This window comes from Dasypus novemcinctus, chromosome 31 (assembly GCF_030445035.2).
Source record: "Dasypus novemcinctus isolate mDasNov1 chromosome 31, mDasNov1.1.hap2, whole genome shotgun sequence".
NCBI classification, from domain to species: Eukaryota; Metazoa; Chordata; class Mammalia; order Cingulata; family Dasypodidae; genus Dasypus; species Dasypus novemcinctus.
The window spans coordinates 19,530,562-19,553,933 of NC_080703.1; the positions used below are offsets into that span (position 1 = coordinate 19,530,562).

The 23,372-nt window shown below is 50.5% G+C and overlaps 1 protein-coding gene across 2 annotated transcripts in view; it reads right to left on the reverse strand.

Annotated features, from left to right (window-relative positions):
• Nucleotides 1–23,372, reverse strand: part of ITGA9 (integrin subunit alpha 9) — a 391,370-nt gene that overhangs the window by 331,957 nt on the left and 36,041 nt on the right. For both annotated transcript variants that reach the window (XM_058290624.1, XM_004471164.3), the window contains exons 5-6: nucleotides 10,856–10,923; nucleotides 2,900–3,029 (exon numbers count right to left, since the gene is read on the reverse strand). In XM_058290624.1, coding sequence (XP_058146607.1) covers nucleotides 2,900–3,029; nucleotides 10,856–10,923 — 198 coding nt within the window. The remainder of the gene's footprint in view (nucleotides 1–2,899; nucleotides 3,030–10,855; nucleotides 10,924–23,372) is intronic.

Sequence of the window (23,372 nt, forward strand, 5' to 3'; positions counted from 1 at the left end):
ACACACATACACACGGCTGCGTGAGGCTACAAAAACCAGTCTCGTCCGGATTGTTCATTTCACAGGCTGAGGTGTATGGCTATGCTGCAAGTCTCTTGAGAGTCTTATTTGCTTAAAGGTTTGTCTATTCTTTTTTTTTTTTTTCCCCTTTTTTCCCCCCGCAATCCTGGAGGAGCCCTTTGCCGTGGCTCAGTGTGGCGGGAGCGTGCGGTGGCGGGGGCCGGGGCCGGGCCTGCCGCTCGGCTCGCTCGCTCTCGCCAAGTCTGAGAAATAAATACATTCATCACTGCACAAACATATTGATACAAAAAGAACACTGTGAAGAGTGTTTGCACCATCGGTGTCAGTAAGAACCAGGCCCGGTCAGCCCTTCCGCTGCTCGGGCGGGGAGGGGGCTCGGGGTAGGGGACAGGGCGGCCCACAGGGACGGAGCTGTGTGAAGGTCCTGGCTTTTTGGCTTGAGGGGACCCTCACAGCAACCACCCTGAGGCCGCGGGCAGAGAAGCCAGAGGGCCTGCCTCCCAGCCCGGGGCCCAAGCCCAGACGTGGGTCCTGAGGCCAGAGCCAATACTTGCTTTTCTTGTACAACTTTCAGAACTCTCTCCTTGACCTTTGCATGTTACAGCTTGACTAGTATGTGGCAGGTTGGATTTCTCTTCAGGCTTATCCTGTTTGGTGTTCTCTGGGTTTTTTGGGATGTGCATATTCATGTCTTTTGCTAAGTTTGGGTAGTTTTCTGTCATTATTTCTTTGAATATTTTTTCTGCCATTTTCTCTTCTCCTCCTGGGACTCTCATAATGCAAATATTGGGATGCTTGATGGTGTCCCACAGGTCCCTTAGGCAATTTTTGCTTTTTATAATTTTTTTTTTTCCCTGCTTCTCAGCCTGGCTCATTTTAATTGTCTTGTCTTTGAGCTAACCAACTAGTTCTTCTGCCAGCTCCAATCTGCTGTTGAAACCTTCCTGGGAACCTTTCATTTCAGTTAGTGTGGTCTTCAATTCCAGTAGCTTTGTTTGGTTGCTTTTAAAATCTCTCTTTATTGAGAGTCACATATTGTTCAGTCATGGTCTTCCTGATATCCTTTAGTTCATTTGCTACACTTTTCACCTCCTTGAGCATACAGAAGATCATTATTTTCAGGTCCAGTACGTACAGTCTGTTGTTCTTCATTGATGCTTTCTAGATTTTCATCCTCTTCCTTTGGATGGGCCATCTTTTCCCATTTCTTTATTTGTCTTGTTATCTTTCATTGCACACTTTTAATATTTTTAAATATTAATTGTGAATTATTCCCTGAGATGTATGTTTCTTGAGTGTGTATCCAGCTAAGGAGTGTCAGCTCATACAACCAAGCAAACCTAAGTTTAAAAAAAACACCTTTACGTCTTTGCTCTCTGGCTTTGCGCTGGCTGATGCCCTCTTTCAGAGTTCAGGCCCCCTATCAAGAAGGCCACCCCATGGCATACGCAAAGCGCAGCGTCTTCCCTGAGCAATGGCCAGTGGTCAGACCATAAACCCCCGATCTTGGGGAGCTGGGCTTTTATGTCCTACTCTGGCACCAGCAAGCTGCTCCAGGACTTCACTGCTGATTGTCGTGAAGTTGGGGGATGGACAACGGTTGCTGCCCCAGAGGGTACAATTCACTGGTATTTACTGCGATTTACCAGCCTCTTCCTCCAACTTTTCCTGGTATGGTACAAAATGTTCTACTGGACTCCAGAGTTTCGAAATAGTTGGTTCAGACAGTTTCCACCTGTTTAATACTTAACGGCATTAAGTATTCCTGGAGTTTCCTACTCTGCCATCTTCCCACACTCAGCCTACTTTTTATTTTTCCTCTTTTGTTTTTTAGGAGGTACTAAGGATTGAACCCAGGACCTCGTACATGTGAAGCAGGCACTCAACCACTGAGCTACACACGCTCCACAATCTTTTTCTTATTGAGATCTAATTTTCCTATAGAACAATACACACATTCTTAAGTCTCAGAGTAAAAATACCATTGGGTCTATGCTACTGGGCATGAAGAGGCAGGTCAGCAACTCCCTAACTCCATCTCACAAGAAACTTCCAGTGAATTCCCATGCAAAATGAGGGTCAGCGGCTTCCCCTGATATGGAAGCAAATATTTCTCTAGTACAATTCAAGGAAATTATTTTTTACCTGGTAAAATGTAACTACTAAAATTTAAATTATGTATCATGACTATAAAAGAGTATCGTTTTATCATCAAGAGACCCTCCTAAATTTAGCTTCATTTTCAGTCCTGAATTATAGTATTTATGCAAGGATTAAAGAAAAGAGTTTGGTAATTGCCATCTACATAAGGCAGGACAGCTTCGCACTGTTCTTAAACAGGAACAGCCTTCTCCCCGGGTCATTCTCAGCTTGGGGCTGCTAATTTAAATTGTATCTATCTTCCTTCTGGAACATTAAAGGGGTTGAGAAAATAAAAGATACTTTTCTGAGCCTTTAATTAAACTTTAGCATCAGGCTACCGACTCTCATGATAATTTCAGGTTTTAATTATTTCTATTTACAAGCAGGAAGCAGAAGCCCCATGTAAAAGGATTCAATTGCACTTTCTACGTCTGACCATCTGAACCTGAGTAATCACTAAAATAAAAAAATAAAATGTTTGCTCCCCTAGAGCCTCGACTGTCAGCTTTTTAATGAACTCACACAGTTTTTGGTGCAGTCCCTTCCTTTCTTCTCCTCTCAACCCTCCGTGCTGGGGCTAGATATTATGGTGCCCTGGCTAACACGGTAACTAACCAGAACATTAGCTATAAAAGCCGACGAAGGCGTCCTTCCACCAGGAAGGCAGTGATTCGTGAGCCTGGTGGAATCTCTCCCCCGTCCCCGAGCTTACCTGCCCTCTCTCTGAGCTACTCACCCAGGTAAGTGTACCGCCTGTTCATGATCGTTTCATCGTTCAGCTTGAAATAGGTGTTGTCGGTAAGGTTCAGCACTTTGACTGTCCCAGCCCAATAAAATGACCCCGGAGCACCCATCACCACCAGCTCCTACGAAGAGAAACCAGTGGTAACCAGGAGAGGAAGCGGAAGAGGGAATTAGGGGATACGATAAAAATCACGGTCACAAACAAAAGATAACTCAGAACCCACTTTAAAATGCCTGGGTCCAGGCGTTTCCATGACACCGTGGAAGCTATCGAGCGGATGGGACTCTCAGGACGAAAGCCGTGAGATACCCAGGAAGGTGACGGGACGAGTGGCATACCAGGTCCCGGTGCTATCCACAGGCGAGGGTGCAGTTTCCCCACTTTCACGTGAGGACCGAACAAGGCAATGGCAAACATGTGACACTGTCCTAAATGAGCATTCCAGGGAACCTTGCTCGCCAACAGTCAGCACCAGCTCACCTGGGCCGGACGCCGGCCCCGCTCTCCACAAGCCCACCTGCCTGGGTCGTGCCAAGAGAGAGCCAAGATCAGCTGGGCAGGCTCACCGGCCAGCCCTCCAGGAAACCCGCTCTTTAAGGGAATGGCCCTGAAGCTTGATTTTCTGGTCACCAAATGCAAACTCAGAACAAGGAAAACAAGAGGCCAGAATGGCCCATGAAGGCAGGACAGAGACTAGAAAGAGGAAGGTCCGCAGGCTGCAAGGCGCAGTAGAGCTATTAGAATCAGACACAAGAACACGGAAGACACAGCCGTCTTCGGCTTTCAAATTAGGGGCAAACAGTTCTGAACCCTCAACAGGTTTCCAAGGACATCTGTGCTACAAAACTATCTAGCGACCAACACCAACGCACATTCCAAGTGCTCGAAAATGATTCCATCACCTACGGAAGTCAGCTTGGACACCTCGGTTTACCCAAAAGAAAATGCACCTTCACTGCGTTAATAAAAAGTGGAAACGACCTAAAACTAACAACTGGGATTCAAAATCATGATGTAAAATTAAAGTACAACAAAAAATTTAAAAAACAGAACTGTGGTGCAGCCATTCAACAGATTTCTATGCAGCATCCAAAAGAGAAGCTCAAAAGACACTGAGACACAGTCACAAAGTGCTGTTGAGTTCAAAAGGATGTCCCAAGCAACACGCATTTGATCCTTCTTTATAAAGAGGACAAAGCATGCAGTCACAGAGAAAGAGACAGAGGCCAGAGTCCCCGCATGCTTATGTTTTTCCCACTGGCTCATAGGATTATGGGAACCTTCTCTTTCTGATTATCTGTCTTTTCTAAAATATGCTGCAAAGAGAAGGAATAGAAGTGATTTTTCTAACAAAAGCATTCATTTTCCACCGAACCGTATTTATGGAGACCCGACTCTTATGTATCAGAGCTGATGTACCAGATACAAAGATAAAGTCCCTTTGCAGAAAATTCTCAGGATAAGGCTGTATAGAACGATGGACAAAATTTTAGGAACAAATCCTACCAGAAAGCATTAAAATGAACACAATTCCTGGAGGAAACCCCTCGGCTGTGCCCAAAACCCAAGAGTACAGGCCATACAGACTGTGGGGCTCGGGGCGATTGTACCGGTCACGCTGCTCATTCCTGAGACATACCCAGCCCTCCCCGCGGCCTTTTGAGCCCCACACACACTGTCAGGTCTTAGAAACAGATCTTTCCAGGCTGACCCCTCTCTCTGCAGAGCCCGCCTCACGCTCTGTCACAGCTGCTGGTTGCTGACAAGTCCCCGGAGGTTAGATCCTGCCACCAACCTTCAGAGGTTCTGATGCCAGGTCAAAAAGTCACAGCTGAATTCCCAGGGTGCAAGGGTGTGCAAGAGCCCGAGCCCTCTCGAGAGGGAAATCAGAGAGGAGAGCGAGCACGAGTGGGAAGAGAACAATGCTTGCAGCCACACTGATCTGGGGAAGAACATGAAACAAGAAGTGGGGGTGTGAGCACAGACGGAACAAAAGCCCCCGGATTCCTGTCTGCATGGCTCGCTTTGGACAACTCAGGAAGGGGTGGGCCAGGAATTACTGCTGAGGAACAGGTCGTTTTAAAGCACTGAGATCCGAGCCCCTGAAAGGAAGCCGTCAGTGATAAGCCAGATCCTGTAAGACGAATCTCACTGTGTCATAAAAATAAATCACTTTCTACAGTCGGGCCTCCACACCAGGACAACCGTGCAGGGGCATGCGTGCACTCATCCGTTTATTCGTTCGTTCGTTCATTCATTCCCCTTACACCGATCCGCTCTGTGTAAGGACGGTGTTAGCTCTAGAAGGGGTGTGAGAAGGTCAGATGATCAGTTCATCAGAGGAGTGAATTTTTTTTTCCTGGCCTTGAGCTTGGAAAGGGATTTGGAACGTGTCCACACACAAGGGGCACCGGATGGCATCCTGGGCGCGATCCTCGGTGCCTGCTCACACAGCGGGTAGAGCCTTCTCCTGTAAAGGGGCTGCTCTTACCAAGCGCCTTTGTAGAAGCCAAAGCTGCACGCATCAGGCCCAGAAGGTTCTCCAGGACACCAGGTGAAGACATGCTGCTTTCTGGCCATCTAACTCAGCCCAGGGAAAAAGTGAACAAAGCATGTCCAGCGTATCCCTGCCTTTCCGCTCTCAAACCTTCCAGAGAGGATAAGAAAACATGACCCCCCTCCCCGAGCACCTCTGAAAACAACAGCCCTTCTTCCCCTTTCTTCTCCCTTTCTTTCTCATTTAGCACTCATACCCTCTCACCTGCAGGTCACGCTAACTACACAGGAGCCACGCCGGACCCCTCAGGGCTGGGGGGCTCGGGCCGGATGACCAGTGGCTTCCCGAGAGCCCCTCGGAGTCCACGTTTTCCATTCCCCGTGGATGACGCGCTTTTCACAAGTGCCAGGAAAACGTTCAAGCTTTGCGCCACCGCCACCCAGGGCCAACCAAGGCACACATAAATGCCAGCTTCTCCGCCAGCAGGGGCCACCGCGGCTTAAATCCTGCGTGTGGGACGCTGTGAGGGCGCAGTGCCAACCTCTTCCCGAGACGCGCTGCGTAGCGGAAGCTTCCGGCACGTGGGGGCACCTGTGTGTGCCCGAAAGAAGCCACGGGCCTTGCTCTGCACACCGCAAGTCGGTACGAGTAGGGGACAGAAGAGTGCTGGGCTCGCAACGCAAGTCTATGCTGAAGGGACTCTGGCCCAGACGTGGCCTCGCTCCACGGGGGCGCTCGGGCACTCGGGTTCCCCAAGCCCACGACGCGAGGGTCTAAGTAGCCGCGTCTGCTGTCATAAAGTTCCCAGGAAATTCTCCCTTAGCCTCAGTGCTGGGCTCGCATCCAGGCAGGTCCCTAACCCCGAGGGCTCGGACAACTCCAAGGCCACTGACCATCACGTCCAGCGAGCACCCGGGGCCCGAATCTTAGCCAAGGCCCCGTGGCCGTGGCCGCAAGGCCGTGGGGGCGCAGGCAGCGTGGGAGGCGCCGTGGCCTGCGCGGGCAGCGGAGCAGCTCCTGGCAGAGGCCAAGCGCAAGTGGGAAGGTCAGCCGGAGGGCAGAGGGGGGAGCAGCGCCCGCCTGACCCTCTCCACCACCGTTTCCTGTTCAGCCTCGAACAGCTGGAGTTCCAGAAACCACGGAGACAACGAGTTCAAAGACCTCCGCTGCAGGAGACCCAGAGCCTGGGAACCGAAGGGGAGGGCAAAGCCCAGACTGGCCGGGGAACAGCCGGGCCAGGGGTCAGGGGACGGCGCGGCGGTCGGGGGCGCCGCTTCCCCGTCCATGCCGCCCTCTCCCTCTGCCGCCAGCAGGACCTTGCCTAGTGCTCGGAGCCTGGAGTTTAGCCACGTCCTTGTCCCTCGGGTCACCAGAGGCTTGCACAGCCCAGTGGGGCCTCCCTGCTCCTTCTACCAAAGCCCCCATCCTACGTGACCCAGCGGGCCTGTCGTGGCCCACCTCGCCGCGCGCTCTGCAGGAAATCCTCCTCTCCTTCAGCTCCCCACGCACACCTCTGATTCCAAAATGAACCCCCTCTCTTCCCCCGCTGCCCAGCCGAGCTGTCCTCCCTCCAGCCTCTCAAGAGGCACACTCGGTCCCTTCCGGGAGCTACTGGAACGGCCAGTGCGGTCTCCGACGTAGGGTGAGCTCCATGCCTACAGCCAGATACCTCCTAAAGACGTCACCGCGCGTCCCATCGCCTCGGACCCTAAAAGCTGATGCAGCGGTTTCCCTCCCAGCAGGCTCTTTCTCCAGTGCTCCCCTCTCCACCATGGGTGTCTCCAGAGCCCTGTTTCAAAACCTCCTTCCACCCCACAGTCCTCCGGTCCCCCAGTTCACTAAGACCACCCTCCTGAGGCCCCCAATCATCTCACTCCTACCTCTGTCATCCTAAGCAGTCCTACTGCTTGGGGGCTGGACACATCCCAGCCTCACACTGGTTCCCTCCAAGCCCTCCATTTCCAAACCACTGGGCACATCCGGCCCAAACACCCTTCCTTACATGCCACCGTCAACTCTGCCAGCCCCTGCTGACGAATTTACAGACTCCCATGGCCTCTTGGACCCAGTCTTACTCACCAGGCCTGGCTAGAGGGACAACGGTGGCACAATCTAAGTGCTTATTGAGATGGAAGGAGAGTGTGAACATGGCATCAGGCAGGATGATATCAGTGGGACCCAGGAAAAAATTACTTAACCAACCAGTATCAGAACAACCACCTGCACAATTAGAAAAATGATTTCATTTCTACCACATAATACATGTGAAAATTAATCTCAGGGGAAGTGGATGTGGCTCCAGTGATGGGGCTCCCACCTATCACAAAGGAGGCCCCTGGTTCAGTTCCCAGTTCTTCCTGAAGAAGACAGGGAGCTGGGGCGCAGGGCAGATGCAACGAGCTGATGCAGCGAGATGACACAAGAGACACAAGAAGAAAAGCACTGTGAGAGACACAACAAAGCCGGGAGCGGAGGTGGCTCAAGTGATTAGGCACCTCCCTCCCATGTCAAGAGGTCCCAGGTTCAGCTCCCTGAAGAAACAAGGAAGATGTACAGACACAGCAAGTGCAAACAACGAGGGGGTGGGGAAAGACGAATAAATAAATCTTTAAAAAAATTAATCTCGGATAAATTAAGTTTTTAAAAAAAAAAACTATAAAAACACTAGGAGAAAATATAAGTGGATATTTTCATATTCTTAGGATGAAGACGGCCTTCCTAAGAGAGAGGTCTAGAATCCAGAAAGAAAAAGACTGACAGATCAAGGCAAAAATGAATCTCTAATGCCAGTATGATAAAGATGCCATAAGCAAATTTAAATAACAAGAAAAGGCTGCTGAAAAAAGATTGCAGCTCATATAACAGACAAAAGATTATTATGGACAATATGTATTAAGTTCCTAAAAACTCAGTGAAACAACAACCAACCAGTATAACGGACTGAGAACCTAAACAGGCAATTTCTAGAAACATAAATACAAATGGTCATTATTTGAAATGGATACTAAACTGTACTAATAATCAGGGGAAATATGACATATCTTTTTTTTCCAAAATTAAATGGTGAAAATTTAAAGTGTCGCTGAGAGAGGGTGGGGACAGCCACCTACACACGCCCAGGGGAGTGATAGGTGGAGAACTTGTTTGGAGTGCGACTTGCCAGCGTGTTTCAAAATTCAAATTGTGAATACTTTTTGGCCCAGCAATTCCTCTGCTGTGCTCCTCTTTTAAGGAAGTGTGCACTTGTGTACAGATCTTCCACTGCAATGTCCAGAAAAGTCCGGCATGTTCCAGCAGCAGCAGAAAGCCGCTACGGCAGGAGGGCAGCAAGTGGGAGGGGGGGGTAGCCAGGTGTGGTAAACTGAATCATGCGCCCCCTCCAGGCAAGGCTAAATCTTAATCGGCGTTCCTTTGGGTGTCACAGGACCCTCTGGAGACGTTGATCAGTTAAGGTATGGGCTCATCTGTGGACAGGGTCTTCTAAGGTCCTATTTAGGTGCAGCCAAACCAAATCAGGATGGTTCCTAACCCACATTCCCGAAGGCCTTATAAAAAGCCAGAAGTCAGAGGAAACCACACGGGAGAGCTCAAGGACATTGCCCTGTGGCAGGAGGCAGAGATGCGAGCTGAGGAACCTGAGGACAAGCCATCCCCAGGACACTACAGACTTAGGGGAGAAAGCACAGCCTTGATGACACCTTGATCTCCGACGTCTAGTCTCTGAAACTGGGTGTGGTATTTGTCGTAGCAGCTCTGGGAGACTAAGACACCAGGTAAGGAAGAGGTCAGAGAGGTGCGAGGCTGTGCAAGGAACCTGGGAGGCCGTGGAAGAGGGTCTGGATTGCAGTGTGTGATGGGAAGACAGCAAAAGGTTCTGGGCCAAAGAGCAGCATGCTCTCACTCGTCTTTCTAAAAGACGGATCGGGCTGCGGGGTGGGGAGTAGACTACCAGGAAACCAGGGTGGAAGCAGGAAAGACTATCAGGAGGTAAGGCTTCTGCAGTGGGCCAGGTGCAAGACGACTGTGCTTAGATTTGGGGGCACAGTGGAGGTGGGGAGAAGGGGGCTTCTTTTGATATCTCTTGAAGGCATAGGAGGTGGAACTGGGAGTTAGGTAGAGAAAATTGGCGGTGCCATTTCAAGGCTTAGCACGGAACTCTGCGTCAAGCAGACTGTTTTAAAAATGATTCTCCAGTTTCAACCACATACCTGACAATCTCCCATGTTCAAATGCTCCCCCCAGCCCTCCCCCCAATTCCTTGGGCCATCTGACTCATCCTCCCAACCCTAGCCCCCCTCAAGCCTGCAAATGACTGGACAAAATAAGAATTTCTGAAGGCAAGAGGGGGGTGGGGAAACGTATCATATTTATTGGTTTGGGAATGAAGAGTAATAAAATCTCTGACTTCTCTCCTTTTTTTCGTTTTCCTTTCTGCGTTAGACGCTATATCGCCAACTGCCTATTTTCTCTTCGAGTCCCTATTTTCTCTTTGAATTTAAATAACATGTAATGGGAAGTCATGGGGTGAGGATAACAGCACTTGATTTACAGCCTTGAAATAGTCCTCAGGCTAGTGTGCAGAAAACAGATGGCAGGAATCAAGGAAAGACGGAGACCAATTTGGGACCAGTATATCTGCAGGCACTGGCAAAAGTTTTTGGGGGATGGGGGGAGTACTGGTGGTGGTTGAAAAGCTGTCATATTCGGGGTATGTTCTGGAAGTTACAACCCCAGGCTTGCATCTGAATTCAAAGTGAGAGAACGTAAGGAGAACTTGTTTGACTTTTGCCCTCAGCCGCTAGATGGTTGACGATGCCACTTACAGAGCCTAGGATGGAACTAGGCACGTGGCAGACAGTCCTGGAAAGGTTTGCAATATGGCGAGTGAACATCAATGGTGATCTCTCGGGAGATGAGAGTCACGCAAGAAAAGAGTCTCTGAAAATGCACCATCAGCCAAAGGTCATGCCGCTCAAGGCACGTATGCGTTCAGGTCTACGGTCCTTCAGAATTTAGGAAAGGAAATGGTTAGAGTTGGTGGAAAATTAAGTCTCCCCGGTACGGAGAGAGGAGTGATCCAGGGTGATGCTCACAGACTTAACATATCTTTAGAACTGCCAGCCAAGAGGCACAACTCGAGCGAAGGTGGTTTTTACCAGCACACCTTAATCAACAACTTCCACGGGCTGTAGAGCAATGCTGATTCCCACAGAGGTGAGAGCAGCCTCCCGGTGAGCCAGCCCCTGCCCCACCCCGCCTCACCGCAGTCCCTGGTGAGCTGGTGCCCTCCTCAGATCTCACCTGCTTAGACGTGAAGCCTGGAACCTACTCACTCACTGCGCAGATACCTGAGGCACCAGACCCATCTCAGACGGTCACCCAAACACACAGCCAGCAGGGAAACGCACACCAACCAAACTTAATGAAAGGGCCAAAGAGCCAGCACCCACCTCGGTGAAGAAGCCTGCGATCCCAGCCTGGCAGGAGCCGTGTTCCTCCCCGTACTTCTTCTTATATTCTAGATGAAGGAAAGAGAAGCAAACCACAGCCATGTCAGTGGGTGCCAGCGGGGTCTGGGGCGGCCAGGGGAGCCGGCCACTTCTCCCCCAGGCCTCTGAGCGCCGAGCCCAGGATTGCCTTCCAGGTCGAGGCACGGAGGGAAAATCTAGCCAGCCCCCAGACCCCAGAAACCCAGGCTCTGGTGCCAGCAGGCAGCGAGACTGCCAAGTGCCCCGGAGGACGCCCTCCGTTCGTGGGGTGGGGTGGGGCGGCTGCCGTAGTAACGAAGCGGGAGGTTGGCGGCCACCACCTCATTCACTTCGGGAAGGACGGAGATCCCAGGGAGGACCGAGGAGACGGCACGAGGTGGCCATCCCAGGGTGGACTCCCCTGAAAGAAGCCCAGTCCTCAAAAGCCATTCAATACAGCTGGAAGCAACACACACTCTCCCATCCAACCCGAAACCCCCGGAATGCAGGAAGAGAGGCCCACGGGCCGGCGACGGCCACCGGTTATGTTATTGCTTGCATCTTCGTCGCGCCTTCCCTGCGTGGAAGGCAACTGGAAAGACCTCTGCAGAGGTCACCGCTGCCTCCAGGCCCAGCCCTCCCGCCTGCCCAAGGAGGCAGCTTGTCACTGCTGTTGTATCTTTAAGTTGGCAAGGGAGGGAGAGAAGGAGGATACTGTTGATGAGAGTTTAACATGGCCCAGGTGCTGCACCCATGCACGTCGTGTCCTTGATCCTTCATCCACGGGAACAGTCGTCCCCACCTGCCAACGGGTCACACTACACCGAGGTTCAGAGAAGTGAAGTCACCTGCCCAAGGTCACAGAGCCAGTAAAAGGCAAAGCGGAGATCCTTCCACTTCTGTGGCCTAGCAACGGTTTTGCAAAGAAGATGTGATTACACAAACCTGCTTGAAATAATTTCCCAGGGAAAGGCAGGGAGAGGAGAGACCTTCAGGTACCTCTGGACACCCTCAGGCTGGGGTTCCCTAAGAAAATAACCCCGTGACCCCTGAGCCACCCCCCTCCCGGGGTCTTGGCAAGACCCTGGAACCGTTAAAAAGCAACATAATTATTTTTGAAACGCAAAATAAATAATACAAAGGAACAATGAAGTTGTGATTGCAACACAGTGCCACTTCCTGTAGCGCAGAGTGTCTACACGGAGTGGAGGGGGGAAAGGGCTCTGGGGAAATATACAGAGCGATTCAGTTTCTAACAACACTCGCCGCAGAGCCTGGTAACATTTTCCAGTAAGTGGCCATTAACCGACTGCTAAATTACAATGGAATGTCAATGGAGTTACTTCTCCTCCACGCAAGGGCTAAACCAATTCCTCCGCCTTGTCCTTTTATTATAAGAACGCGCAGGCCTGCCAAAAGCAACCCGGTGACAAACGGAGCTCATCTGAGCCACGCAAATTCTTGCACCAAGGCTGTGTGTGGGCTTGTCGAAAGGAATAAATAAATCCTGCATCCCTGCATAGGCATCTTGCACGGTGGCAAGGAAAGATAAAAGCTAATAATAAATCCTGCATCAAATAGCACAGTGGCAAGAAGGATCAAAATGTCCCAGGCTAAATAGTTACATTAAACAAGAAATATGAAAGGTTCTGGCTTTCCGCATATCTGCAACGCTGACTCTAGGGGTTAACCGCTCAACTGTAATTCTCCAAAAAAAGGGGGGGGCACATCAAGGCAATTCAGCCCCCCAGAGCTGGACGAAACTACCATGCAAGAAGCGCCAATCCAGCCTCATAAATGGGCGATGAACAGGAATCCTGTGGGAATCTTTTCAGGCAAAAGATCTCGAGGTCTCTTTGTTGCAGGGACTCCAAAAACCATAGACGTGGGAGGTTCTCGAAAATGCGGTGTGCTGTATGTGGGGCGTGGGACCTGGGGTTTCCAGCATGGCCGTGGCCACATGGGGAGCTGCAGCGCCCCCCTCCTGCCCCTCCGGGGTCAAGGCTTGCCCGGGCAGCATGGCGGCACGGTTTAGGGGGTGACCCCCAACTCCCCAGGCTGGGCCGCGCCATCAGGGGCCCGAAAGCCAGGGTCACACGCGGAAGCAAGCACCATGCCACCGCGCTGACGCTTCCGGAAATCCAGGATCTACCCCAGCCTTCCACGGGTGCTCCAGAGCAAGCGGTCAAGCAATGGGTGCCCCGCCACCCCTAATTTCCAATTAGAGGGCATGCCGTGTTCTGACCTCCCAGAAACGTCTGTGACCCCGTGATTAACCCCTTTAGCCTCGGCAGAGGAGCCAGCCCTATTCCTCCCCCCACTCACCGCCGCCCCCGACTTCATCCACTCTGGGGGCAACTGGGGGGCGAAGCGTCTAGGACTGGTGTTACTGGGTCAGGCGGTTTCACAGCTCCCAAGCCCTGCTCCGCCTTCCAGAAGCCCTTCTCAGCTTCTCCACCCAGGGGTCCTAGCAGGTGAAGAGACACGAGGCCCTCGCCCCATCACAAAGCACACTTATTCGTCGTGAAGTCCCTCAAGCACAGAGATGGGTGCATGGTGCCAGCAGCCCCGCCGCTGGCTCTGGGCTGTGCTCGCGGTTGAGTGTTGCACACCTGCAGCTCCTCGCACGCACCTGAGGCCCTCCAAAGCCCAGGTAGAATGTGAGAGGAGAGGACCCGGTGTGTCCCTCCTGCCCCCGAGCCCCTGCGCCCCCAGCGCGCGTCCCTGGGGGTCTCCAGCCGCCCTGGCCTCCACCCTGTGCTTCTCACGTCCGACCTGCTAGCACCCCTGAACCCCATCCAGCCAGGCTTCCACGGGAGCCGAGCGCTGGCCGCACCTGAGCTCTCGACCCGGTGGCACCACGACCACAGCATGAGAGTAGGGGGGGTGGGAGCGGGGCGGGGCCCGGAGGGTGGGCACGCCCTCCTCTGCTGGCATCCCCCTCCCCAGCAAACCGGCTGCTTCCAGCTGGGGCCGCTCTGTCTCCCCAGGAAGTCGGGAGGAGCTGGGTGGCATTAGGGCTCTCTCCTCAAATCCCCGCCCGGCCCCTGGCATGACCCTTCGCCATCTGTCCCTTAAGACCAGGGAGGAGCCTGTGCGCTGATGGGGCCACGCCCGCCAGGTGCCCCCGGCACAGGAAGCGCGGCCCCCGAGCAGCGAGCTCCCCTGGGAAAAGCCAGTGCCCCCCAAGAAGTGACTGAGCGGGCTCCGTGAAACTCAACTGCCAGCCGGAGTGTCCTGTCCACCCGCCCCGTGGGATCTACGCCCCCTCTCAGTTAGAGGCCAGTGGGCATCGCCACCCCAGAATCCTCAGGATGGGGAATGAACAACGGGCTGGAGGAGATTTACTGCTGTTCTGCTATAGACTTATGGGGATTCTAGCAACGGAAGAGCTTTTATCATGGATGTGGAAGCAGTGGCCCCTGGAGGGGCTGAAGGGAGGGAGAAGGAAAAGCAGGTGTAATATGGGACTTGGAATTGTCCTGCAGGATGTTGCAATGACTGATACAGGCCGTTATATATCTTGTCATAATTTACGAAAATGTGCAGGAGAAAGTGCAAACTATAATGTAAACTATAATCCACATTTAGTGTTTATCAGTTGTAACAAATATACCACACTAATGAGGGATGTTCTTAATGTGGGAAAGTGTGGGAGAGGGAGGGAGCGGGGCATATGGGAATCCCCTACATTTTTTATGTAACAATTAGGTAATCTAAGTATCTTTAAACAAAATTAATTTTTTTAAAAAAGCATTTCCTGATCATCTACATCTTGAAGCACAGCAAGCCAAGGCAAAGCAAAACCAAGTTCTACTCCCAGCTGTTTAATGTATTAAATTATTACATTAAAAAAAAAAAAGTCATGGGAAGCCAATGTGGCTCAGACAACTGAGCTCCTACCTACCACATGGGAGGTCCAGGCTCAGTTCCCAGTGCCCCCCAAAAAAAGACAGCAAGCTGACATGATGGGTGGGCACAACAAAATGATGCAACAAGAGACACAGGGAGGAAAAACATAATGAGAGGCACAGCAAAGCAGGGAGATGAGGTGGCTCAGGCAATTGGGTGCCTCCCTCCCACATCAGAGGTCCCAGATTTGGCTCCCAGTGCCTCCTAAAGAAACAAAGAAGACGAACAGACACAGCAAGTGCAAAACAAAGGGTTGGGGAGAAATAAAGAAATAGAATTTTTTAAAAGTCACATCGTGCCAGCCGATTGGATGTTTAGTAATCCTGATTAAGACAGGCCAGAGTCAAGTCTCCTGAGCATACACCAACCCCAGTGCCAACCACAGGTTCAGTAAAAGAGACAGAAAAGGCCTGTGTAGAAAGGTCACCTCTGAGTCCCACTCCATCACACTCAGGAGGACAAATTCCAAAGTAGGGCCCACTGGCAAGTCACTGAACCCCAGAGCCATCTGCATGACAGTAGGACCTGGCTGTGAGTGGAAACCACAACAAAACTATAATCCATGCTGTGCAGCAGGGTTCCAAGATGAACTCATCAAATGCAATGAAAGTGCCACACGGATGAAAGAAGCTGTCAATGCGGGGGGAGTGGGGGGTGGGGGGTGGGGCATATGGGAACCGCTTATGTTTTTTCATATAACATTTTGTGTGATCTACGTATCTTTGAAAAAAAGATAATAAATTTTTCTTTTTTTTTAAAGACAGAATGGACCCGAGAGGCGGTGAGCAGACCCCAGGTCACGGCACGCTCCGATGGTTTCCACTATTATTTTAATCTGCTTCCTTCTTCAAAAAGAGAAAAAGTGAGGTGAGGCTTCTCCCATAGCCTACCCCAAAGTGCGTACACAGTCACATCCTTACCGACTTGAACTGGCTTGCCCAGAGCTGGGACTGCAGGAAAGCCTGCACTCCAAAGGCCCGGGAATGGGGCAGCCCCCTGGGACAGCACCCACAAGACCCCAGGGCCCACGCCGTCCCCCATCCTGAAAGGTCCAGGCGGCGCTGGGTGGAGGAGCCCAGGGCTGGGGTCCCCCAGCTCCCGCGTTCCCAGCAAGAACTGTCCCAGCACAAACACGAAGGCTGCAGGGCCCCGCAGGCAACTCTCCCGGGCACCTCCGATCCATCCCCCAACGCCCCTAGGCGGTGGCCCGGAGGGGGACCTGGAGGAGCAGGCTCCCTCCCTGCTTCGGACAAAGCACCCCTCACCCACCCCACCCCCCACCCCAAGACGCAGGGGACAAGCAGCCTTCGCCTGACAGCGGCTGTAACAATCCCCACTCTGCTGAAGTGGGGACACAGTCTGGAAGCAAAAGATGCAGTGGAGCTAGGGGACCCAGAAAGCCCTCGCAGGAGCTGGGAAGAGGGTGGAAAACTGTCTTTCTGCCGCGGGTGGGTTTGGAGGGCTTGGTCCGTGTCATCACAGATGCTAGTTCGCGAAATCCAATCGCTCCTCCACTCTAAAAACGGCAGCATTTTCCCTGGCTTAGCGGCTGGTTTTATAAAACCCCGTCTAAACAGGAGGCAATCTGGAGGGGAAAAAGTACCGGGTTCCAAATGCTCACGATCCGCAACTCCATCCACAGGGCCCGCAAGAATGAATTTTAATTCATTCACCAAGACCACTGATTGGGTGGAGCCACCTCCTGCTCCCTTCCCAAAACGCTGCGGTGGACTAAAACCATCTCCTGGGAAGATCGGGATTTAGATACAGCATAATCTATATTCTTCCTAATAATTTCTCTTCCTACTCATTTGAGAAAGTTTCAGCTTTCAAAGCCAGTTCTCTATAGCACATCAATTTTTAATTTATTTTTCCATAGTTACTTAGCTTAACCATGAAATAGAATATCAGGGAAAAGTAACTTTCCAACCTTAAAATATTTCTGAATTGCACGGAGGGATGGCAAATCTAAATAACTGATCATTAAACATCAATTTATGGTGAAATACATATAGGCACAGATCTCTAGTAATAGAAGGGCGTTTAAAGACACAAAAAAATGAAGAGAAGACAAAACTACCTGCAGTTTCAAGCGGCCACTAAATAGAAAAAAAATTTTAAGTGACCTAAATAGTTAGGTTTGAGAGGAAAGGAGAAAATTTTATCGAGATAATTGATGATTAAGTTATGGTAAGCATTAAAAGCAAATCTTATAGGCAAATACGGCAAATATTAAAAACTGGTGGCTCTGGGCATCTCTGGGTAGGGAGATGTTGGCATTCTCTGTACGGGTTTTGTATTACTTTTGCAAACTGTAATTTTGAAATTCTTTCCAAATAAAAAGTTTAAAAATTTAAATTTGAAAAAAAATTTTTAAGCCCCAGAAACTTACAATTAAGTGGAAGATTTTGAAAAGGGAAAAGATCCTTAGCAAACTCTAACCCTAGCCCTTCATTTAACAGAAAAAGACTCTTATTCAGAGGGAGCACATGAGTTATTTAAAGCCACACAGCTGGGAAGCGGATGTGGCTTGAGCAATTGGGCTCCTGTCTACCATATAGGAGGTCCAGGGTTCGATGCCCAGGGCCTCCTGGGGAGGGCAAGCTGGCTCGTGTGGCGGGCTGGCCCACACGGAGGGCTGGCCTGCACAGGGTGCTGCCCCACGCAGGAACCCTGCCCCGTGCAGGAGTGCTGGGCCACACGGAGAGCTGGCGCAGCAAGATGACGCAACAACAACAACAAAAAGAGACAAAGAGGAGAGATGATAAGAGACACAGCAGACCAGGGAGCTGAGGTGGCATAAGAGAGTGATCGCCTCTCTCCCACTCTGGAAGGTCCCAGGATCGGTTCCCAGAGCCGCCTAATGAGAATAAAGGCAAACCCAGAACACACAGTGAATGGGCACAGAGAGCAGAAAATGGAAGGGGTAAGGGGAGAAAGAAATAAATAAAATCTTTTTAAAAATAAAAAAATAAAGCCACACAGCTAATCAGGCTCAGAACCAGGACCATAAAGCAGGGTTCCTGACTTCCAGTCCACTTCCAGCCACACCATCCCATCTGCACCATTACGCCTCACAAAAGCACAATGCCAGTGGTAATATTTTTTTCCATATATATACAGAGAAGAGAGAAGTTTAGGACTCTGTTTTGCAAATTCCCACAGATGTCATGACCCCACTTCAGAAGAACCAAGCAACCACATGGGCACAGACGACCGTACGTTCAACTTCGTGTGCATTGTACCACCTTTCACCTCTCGCATTTCAGCAAGAACTCAGCTCAGAACTGAGTAGCACTTCACTCTGTGGCCAAAGCGCTTAAATAACTGGGGCCAAAACATGCACGGTCCAGCTACTGCTCAGATACTAACACCAAACGCTCAAGTTTCAGGAAAGCACAACAGATATGCCTCCCAGCTAAATTTTACCAGGATAAGGGGACGTGCCTGCTCCCTTCACCTGCTTGGAACTGTCTAAAATTCGTGTCTACCATTTCAAAACTGCATGTCAGGTCTATAGTGCAGCATCCTAAAAATTAAGATAAAAATATGACATGAAAAAAAAATTAGTCTCTGTTTCTCTTGATAGGCCACAGGACCCCAGTAATCACAAAGAAAATCAACCTCCCAACAGAATGTAGCTACAAAAAAAACTACACTGAACGTAAAGCCACGCCTCCTCTGCCGCTTAATAATCCTGCCACCTTCACCAACCTAAGCCTCAGTTTTCCCATCTGTCCACTTGGATAATAATGAACTTCTCCGCAATGATAGGAATACTCATCAAGATCATAAATGTGAATGTATCTGGCAAGCACCTGCGCCCACCAGGTGCTCAACAAATACTAATAGTAGGTGAATCTGAAACTTAGTTTCTCTGAGGAGAACCAAACCCATGACACCACTGTGCAGAAAAGGAGACTGTTCTAGAATTTGAACATCAGGAGGGAAAATATTTGGAGATGCTGTTTGAGCAATCAATTATTCCACATGCTGCATGAAAACTTGTTTGAAATAGAAAATATATTTTTGCAGTTTAAAAAAAAAATTCTTGGCACCAAAGGGAACACCTCATGGGGCTTTCTGAGCCCCAGAGAGCCATGGCCAGAGACCCCTGGTCTTTTTCCGGCCCCCCTCTCCCCATCGGCGCCTTCCCTCTCTCTTCCTCAGGGTCCCTCTCTGCCTTAACTGGTCATAAAACAGAACTGCATCCTCTTTCTTTATTTTGCTGTATTTACTTAAATGAGATGTTTACGAAAGGTCTTTGGAAACCATAAAATGCTGGGTAAATGGGGAGATCTTTAATAAAATCTTAGGGGCTTGCTCTCAAATTTTTCAATGGATCGACTCAGCCTTTTATGGTTCTCTCTAAAACAAAACAAAAACAAAATGAAACAAAATGAAACTTAATTGCTTTTCATTTGTAAATGGACCTTGATTGATTTTTATCCTCGGCGGAGCTACAGCCTTCGGCATTAGAAGAGGATAAAAAGGGCTCACCACATCTGGGTGGGTGATCTATTTCCTTCCTGAGAACTGAGCAGACTTGAGAGATGCCAAGTCATATCAGGAATGAAAGCGCAGCCCCGTCCACCCACCCATCCCCTAAGAAGAAGGGTGGTGCAGAAATCTTTGGAATCAAGGGGTAACTTTAAAGCACAGTAAAATTAATAAATTCAGATCCAACAATTCCAAATACAAGAGCACTTAAACAAGGCATGAATTAAACTTTAGATCATCTACAAAAAGGGCAGAGAGTGCTTAGGCAAGCAAATAAATTATGTAAATATGATTTTCTAAAGTAGTACTGTGTTTTAGGAAATTAGAGTCTTTTAAAGAGCTTTTTAAAATCATTTTAGTAATACCCAGCTTTCAGGGTTATTATCTGTTCACTAAAACAGGATCTGAAGACCCCATCTGAGAATGTTTAAGGGTGTTATTATTTTACATGAAAGGTAATCAGAAAACTCACGGATATTGAGTGTGCACTCTGAGCTTGGTACTGTGTTAGGTGCTTTATATACCTTAAAGCAACTTTTGTAAGTAGGTATTGCTCTTCCCATTTTACAGATGGGGACAGTGAGGCTCAGGGGGCCCAAAGGCACAGCTAGAAAGCAGGAGCACATAGGTTCACTCATAGGAATAAGTGCGTGGTAAAGTCAGATTCTGCAAGTTAGGTCTAATACATGGTTGTATCCTACTTGCCTCTAATTGCATTTCTTTACCAACGATTTATCTTGAACATTGTTTGTTTAGTCTGAATTGCTCCCAAATTATTCCATATTAGTAAGGTTGATCCATCACATATAAAGTTGACTCCATCTACAGCCTTATCCTCATTAAACTCCATATTCTCACCTCAGTGGGCTCAAAGGCAAAGAATTGAAAAAAACCTCTGTACTTGATTTTACAACAGGCACCGATTTACCTTTTGGGTATTCTAAAAAAAAAAACCACAGCTTGGTTAACAATAACTATCAATAACGTTTCATAGTGCTTGCTCTTCATTTTACAAATCATCTTCCCCCACACGTCATCTCACCAAACCCTGTTTTCTTACACATTCTGATAGAACCAAACACCGTATGGCCCTAACAAAACCGTTCTCCCGTCAACCACGAACTACACTGTTTTGACTTTAGCGTGTGCTCCATTCATTTATTTTACTTTATGTCCTAAATTCACTTTTATTTCCTATCCCCTCTACGTTTCCTAGTTCCAAACAGGATACTGTGGCAGCATTTCCCACCCAACCAGAAACAGGAAGCACCTGATAAGCATGAGAAAAAAACGTTCTTGTGCCAAACCAAAGGCCGGTTTTCTGAGAAGTTAGAAGCCCGAGCCATCCTGGAAGGGTGTTTGCACGCTTCGAGGTTGTTCCTCCTTAAACTGCCTTTCTGAGAGGGCCCAGGGGACGCTCACAGAGCCCCACAAAAACGCCTCGGTTACAGAGCAAGGGGGCTTTTCTGAGCACATCCACCCGCATTTTCCATGAGCTCCTCACAACAACTGCGCGGGTAAACGCGGGGAGGCCCCACGGCGCCCGCACCACGGAAAGGCCGGCTGGTACGTGCCAGGCCACGGAAACAGGAGCGTGGCCGCGGGCCCTGGCCCGGCCTCCCACGGCCTCTCCCCGTGGCCTAGCCGCTACCCCACAGGAAGTGCACCGGGCAGCAGTGCATCTCCCGTGCCCCGACCCACCCCGTGGCCCACAGTGGACCCACCCTCCCCCTCTTCACAGGCTGCAGGCTCCACGGGGTGTGTCCTTCCCGTCCCAACACGGAATGGTCCTGCCTCCGTGCCACCTTGGGCTGGGATGAAACTCCAGGTGGAGAGAGGTACGAGAGCGGCACATGCCCTACCCTGGAACCCTCTCCCCACGCAGCCCTCCCACTTTTAAAACACCATGTTTCCTCTGTTTTCCCTTGTAGGTAGAGAGCTGGGGCTGTGTTACTTGGGTTTTGCCTAGCAGGCATTTAGCACAGCGCCTGAGAAGTAAAATTAAGGGGGCAAGTGGATATGGCTCAAGCAGTTGGGCACCCGCCTACCACACAGGAGGTCCCACGTTCAGTTCCCGGTGCCTTCTAAAGAAGACGAGCAAGACAGCAACCTGATGCAACAGGCTGGCATGGCATGCTGATGCAACAAGATGACACAACGAAGAGACACAAGGAGGAAAACACAATGAGAGACACAACAGAGCTGGGAGTGGAGGTGGCTCAAGCCATTAGGTGCCCCCTTCCCACAGGGGAGGATTCTGGTGCCTCCTCAAAAAAAAGAAGATGCGCACACAACAAACAGACACAGCAAGATTAAACAATGAGGGTAGAGGGGGTGGAGAAATAAATAAAATAAATCTAAAAAAAAAAAAATTAAGTGGATTCTAGATTGTTCCTGGTGCATAAGGTAATCAGCCTATAGGGCAATGCCTATACTTGCTAAGGATATGGTACACGTTACAGGTATGAACTCACTCAATCTTTGTCAAGGTCCCCAGGGTAGGTCAGGTATAGAGAGGTAACTAACTCATCTGGGGTCATACCAGAGCCAGGACTTGAACTCGGGCAGTGGGGGTGCCTCTAGCCGCCAGGCTCTGCCACTCTCCATTGTACAGCACACGAATAAGACGGAAAGAAAGCCACGGCCTCGAGCAAGGCCTGAGCAGGCTGGCCCAGGCGACACGGGAGAGCTAAAACGCTTCCTTGTACTTCACCAGAACGTGATTCCCCCACCTGGAACAGAGAGTGGTTTCCTGCTTTGCTGAGGTTTCCTGCATTAAAGGAAATAATGTTGCCTCAAGAGCCAAAGTCAGTTCAGTTCAGACCACAGAAAAGAGGGGCGGAGACCCCAAAAGCCAACAGAGTGCACGCATGCCTCTAACTGTGGCGTGACTCCCCCCCAGCTCTGCCCGCCCCTGCCAGTCCAGTCTTCTAGAGAAATCTAAGCATCTGCTGCAGGGACCAAGAGGCAGAGGGACTTCCTGTTCAGTCCCCCATGTTTCGTAGGCTCCAGCACTCCCACCCCCTGCTCCCCCCTGGGCCAATGAACGAGTTAAGATATGGAAGTGTGCAGTGTGTGTGAGTGTGTGCATGTGCGTGTGTGTGTGTGTGTGGCCATGAAGATGAAGGGATGGGCAGGGCCACAACCATTTTGCTAATGTATTGGCTCGATCCATTTGGCCATCAGTAAGTCCAGGAAAAATCAAAATAACAGAGCTGGCCTGGAGGCCTGAGCCCGTCCCACAGCCACGGTGGCATGGGAAACTTCGGTTTCTGAGATGGACCCTGTATCAGTCAGCTATCACTGCATAACAACCATGACATCTCCACGGAAAACAATAACGAGCATTGCTTTCTCATGTGTGAGTCCACAGATGGGCTGGGGCCCGGCTGATCTCGTTGGCTCTGATCTGTGCCCCACGTCTCTCTCCTGGAACCAGCGAGCTACACAGGTTGTGTTCCTCTATGGCAGAAGCACACAATGCCTTGTAGGACCTGGGTTCCTAAAGCTCTCGCTTCCGCGCTCGTTCCACTGGGAACGAGACCCATGCAGGAGCCCTGAACCCGCCGGCCCGCCTGCTCCTGCTCTCCTTCGCTCACGCCTGCGCAGGGTTCACATTCCTGCCAAGCGCCATCCCGGAGGCAGCAGCACGGAAGGGGGAGGCAGGAAGGGCCCGCTGTGGAGAGCGCACTCCCCTCGCCTCATGATTCCATCTTCGGGACCGTTCAGGCGGTCACCCTTTCTTGTTTCGTGAGGATTGTTAACTGCCTGTCATTCCATTCTCATTTCAGCTGAAAACTCCAAAACAAACCAAGCAAATCGACGTCCCCACTAACCACAGGGGCGCAGAGTGGTTTGCCGAGGCCGGACACATGCAGAATTCAAGACCCAGCTCTGCCGTTTATGGAAGTGACCTTGGACAAGTCACCTCGACTCTGCATCGTAGCTTCCTCGTGCGAGCAGAAGAGCAGGCACGGTGCAGAGAGCTCTACCCCTCAGTCCCGACCATTTCTGCACATGTGGCACCTGCCGGCGCCCACATCTCTTTGCCTGAGAGCTTTCTGGCGCCCATTCTGCCCCACACACG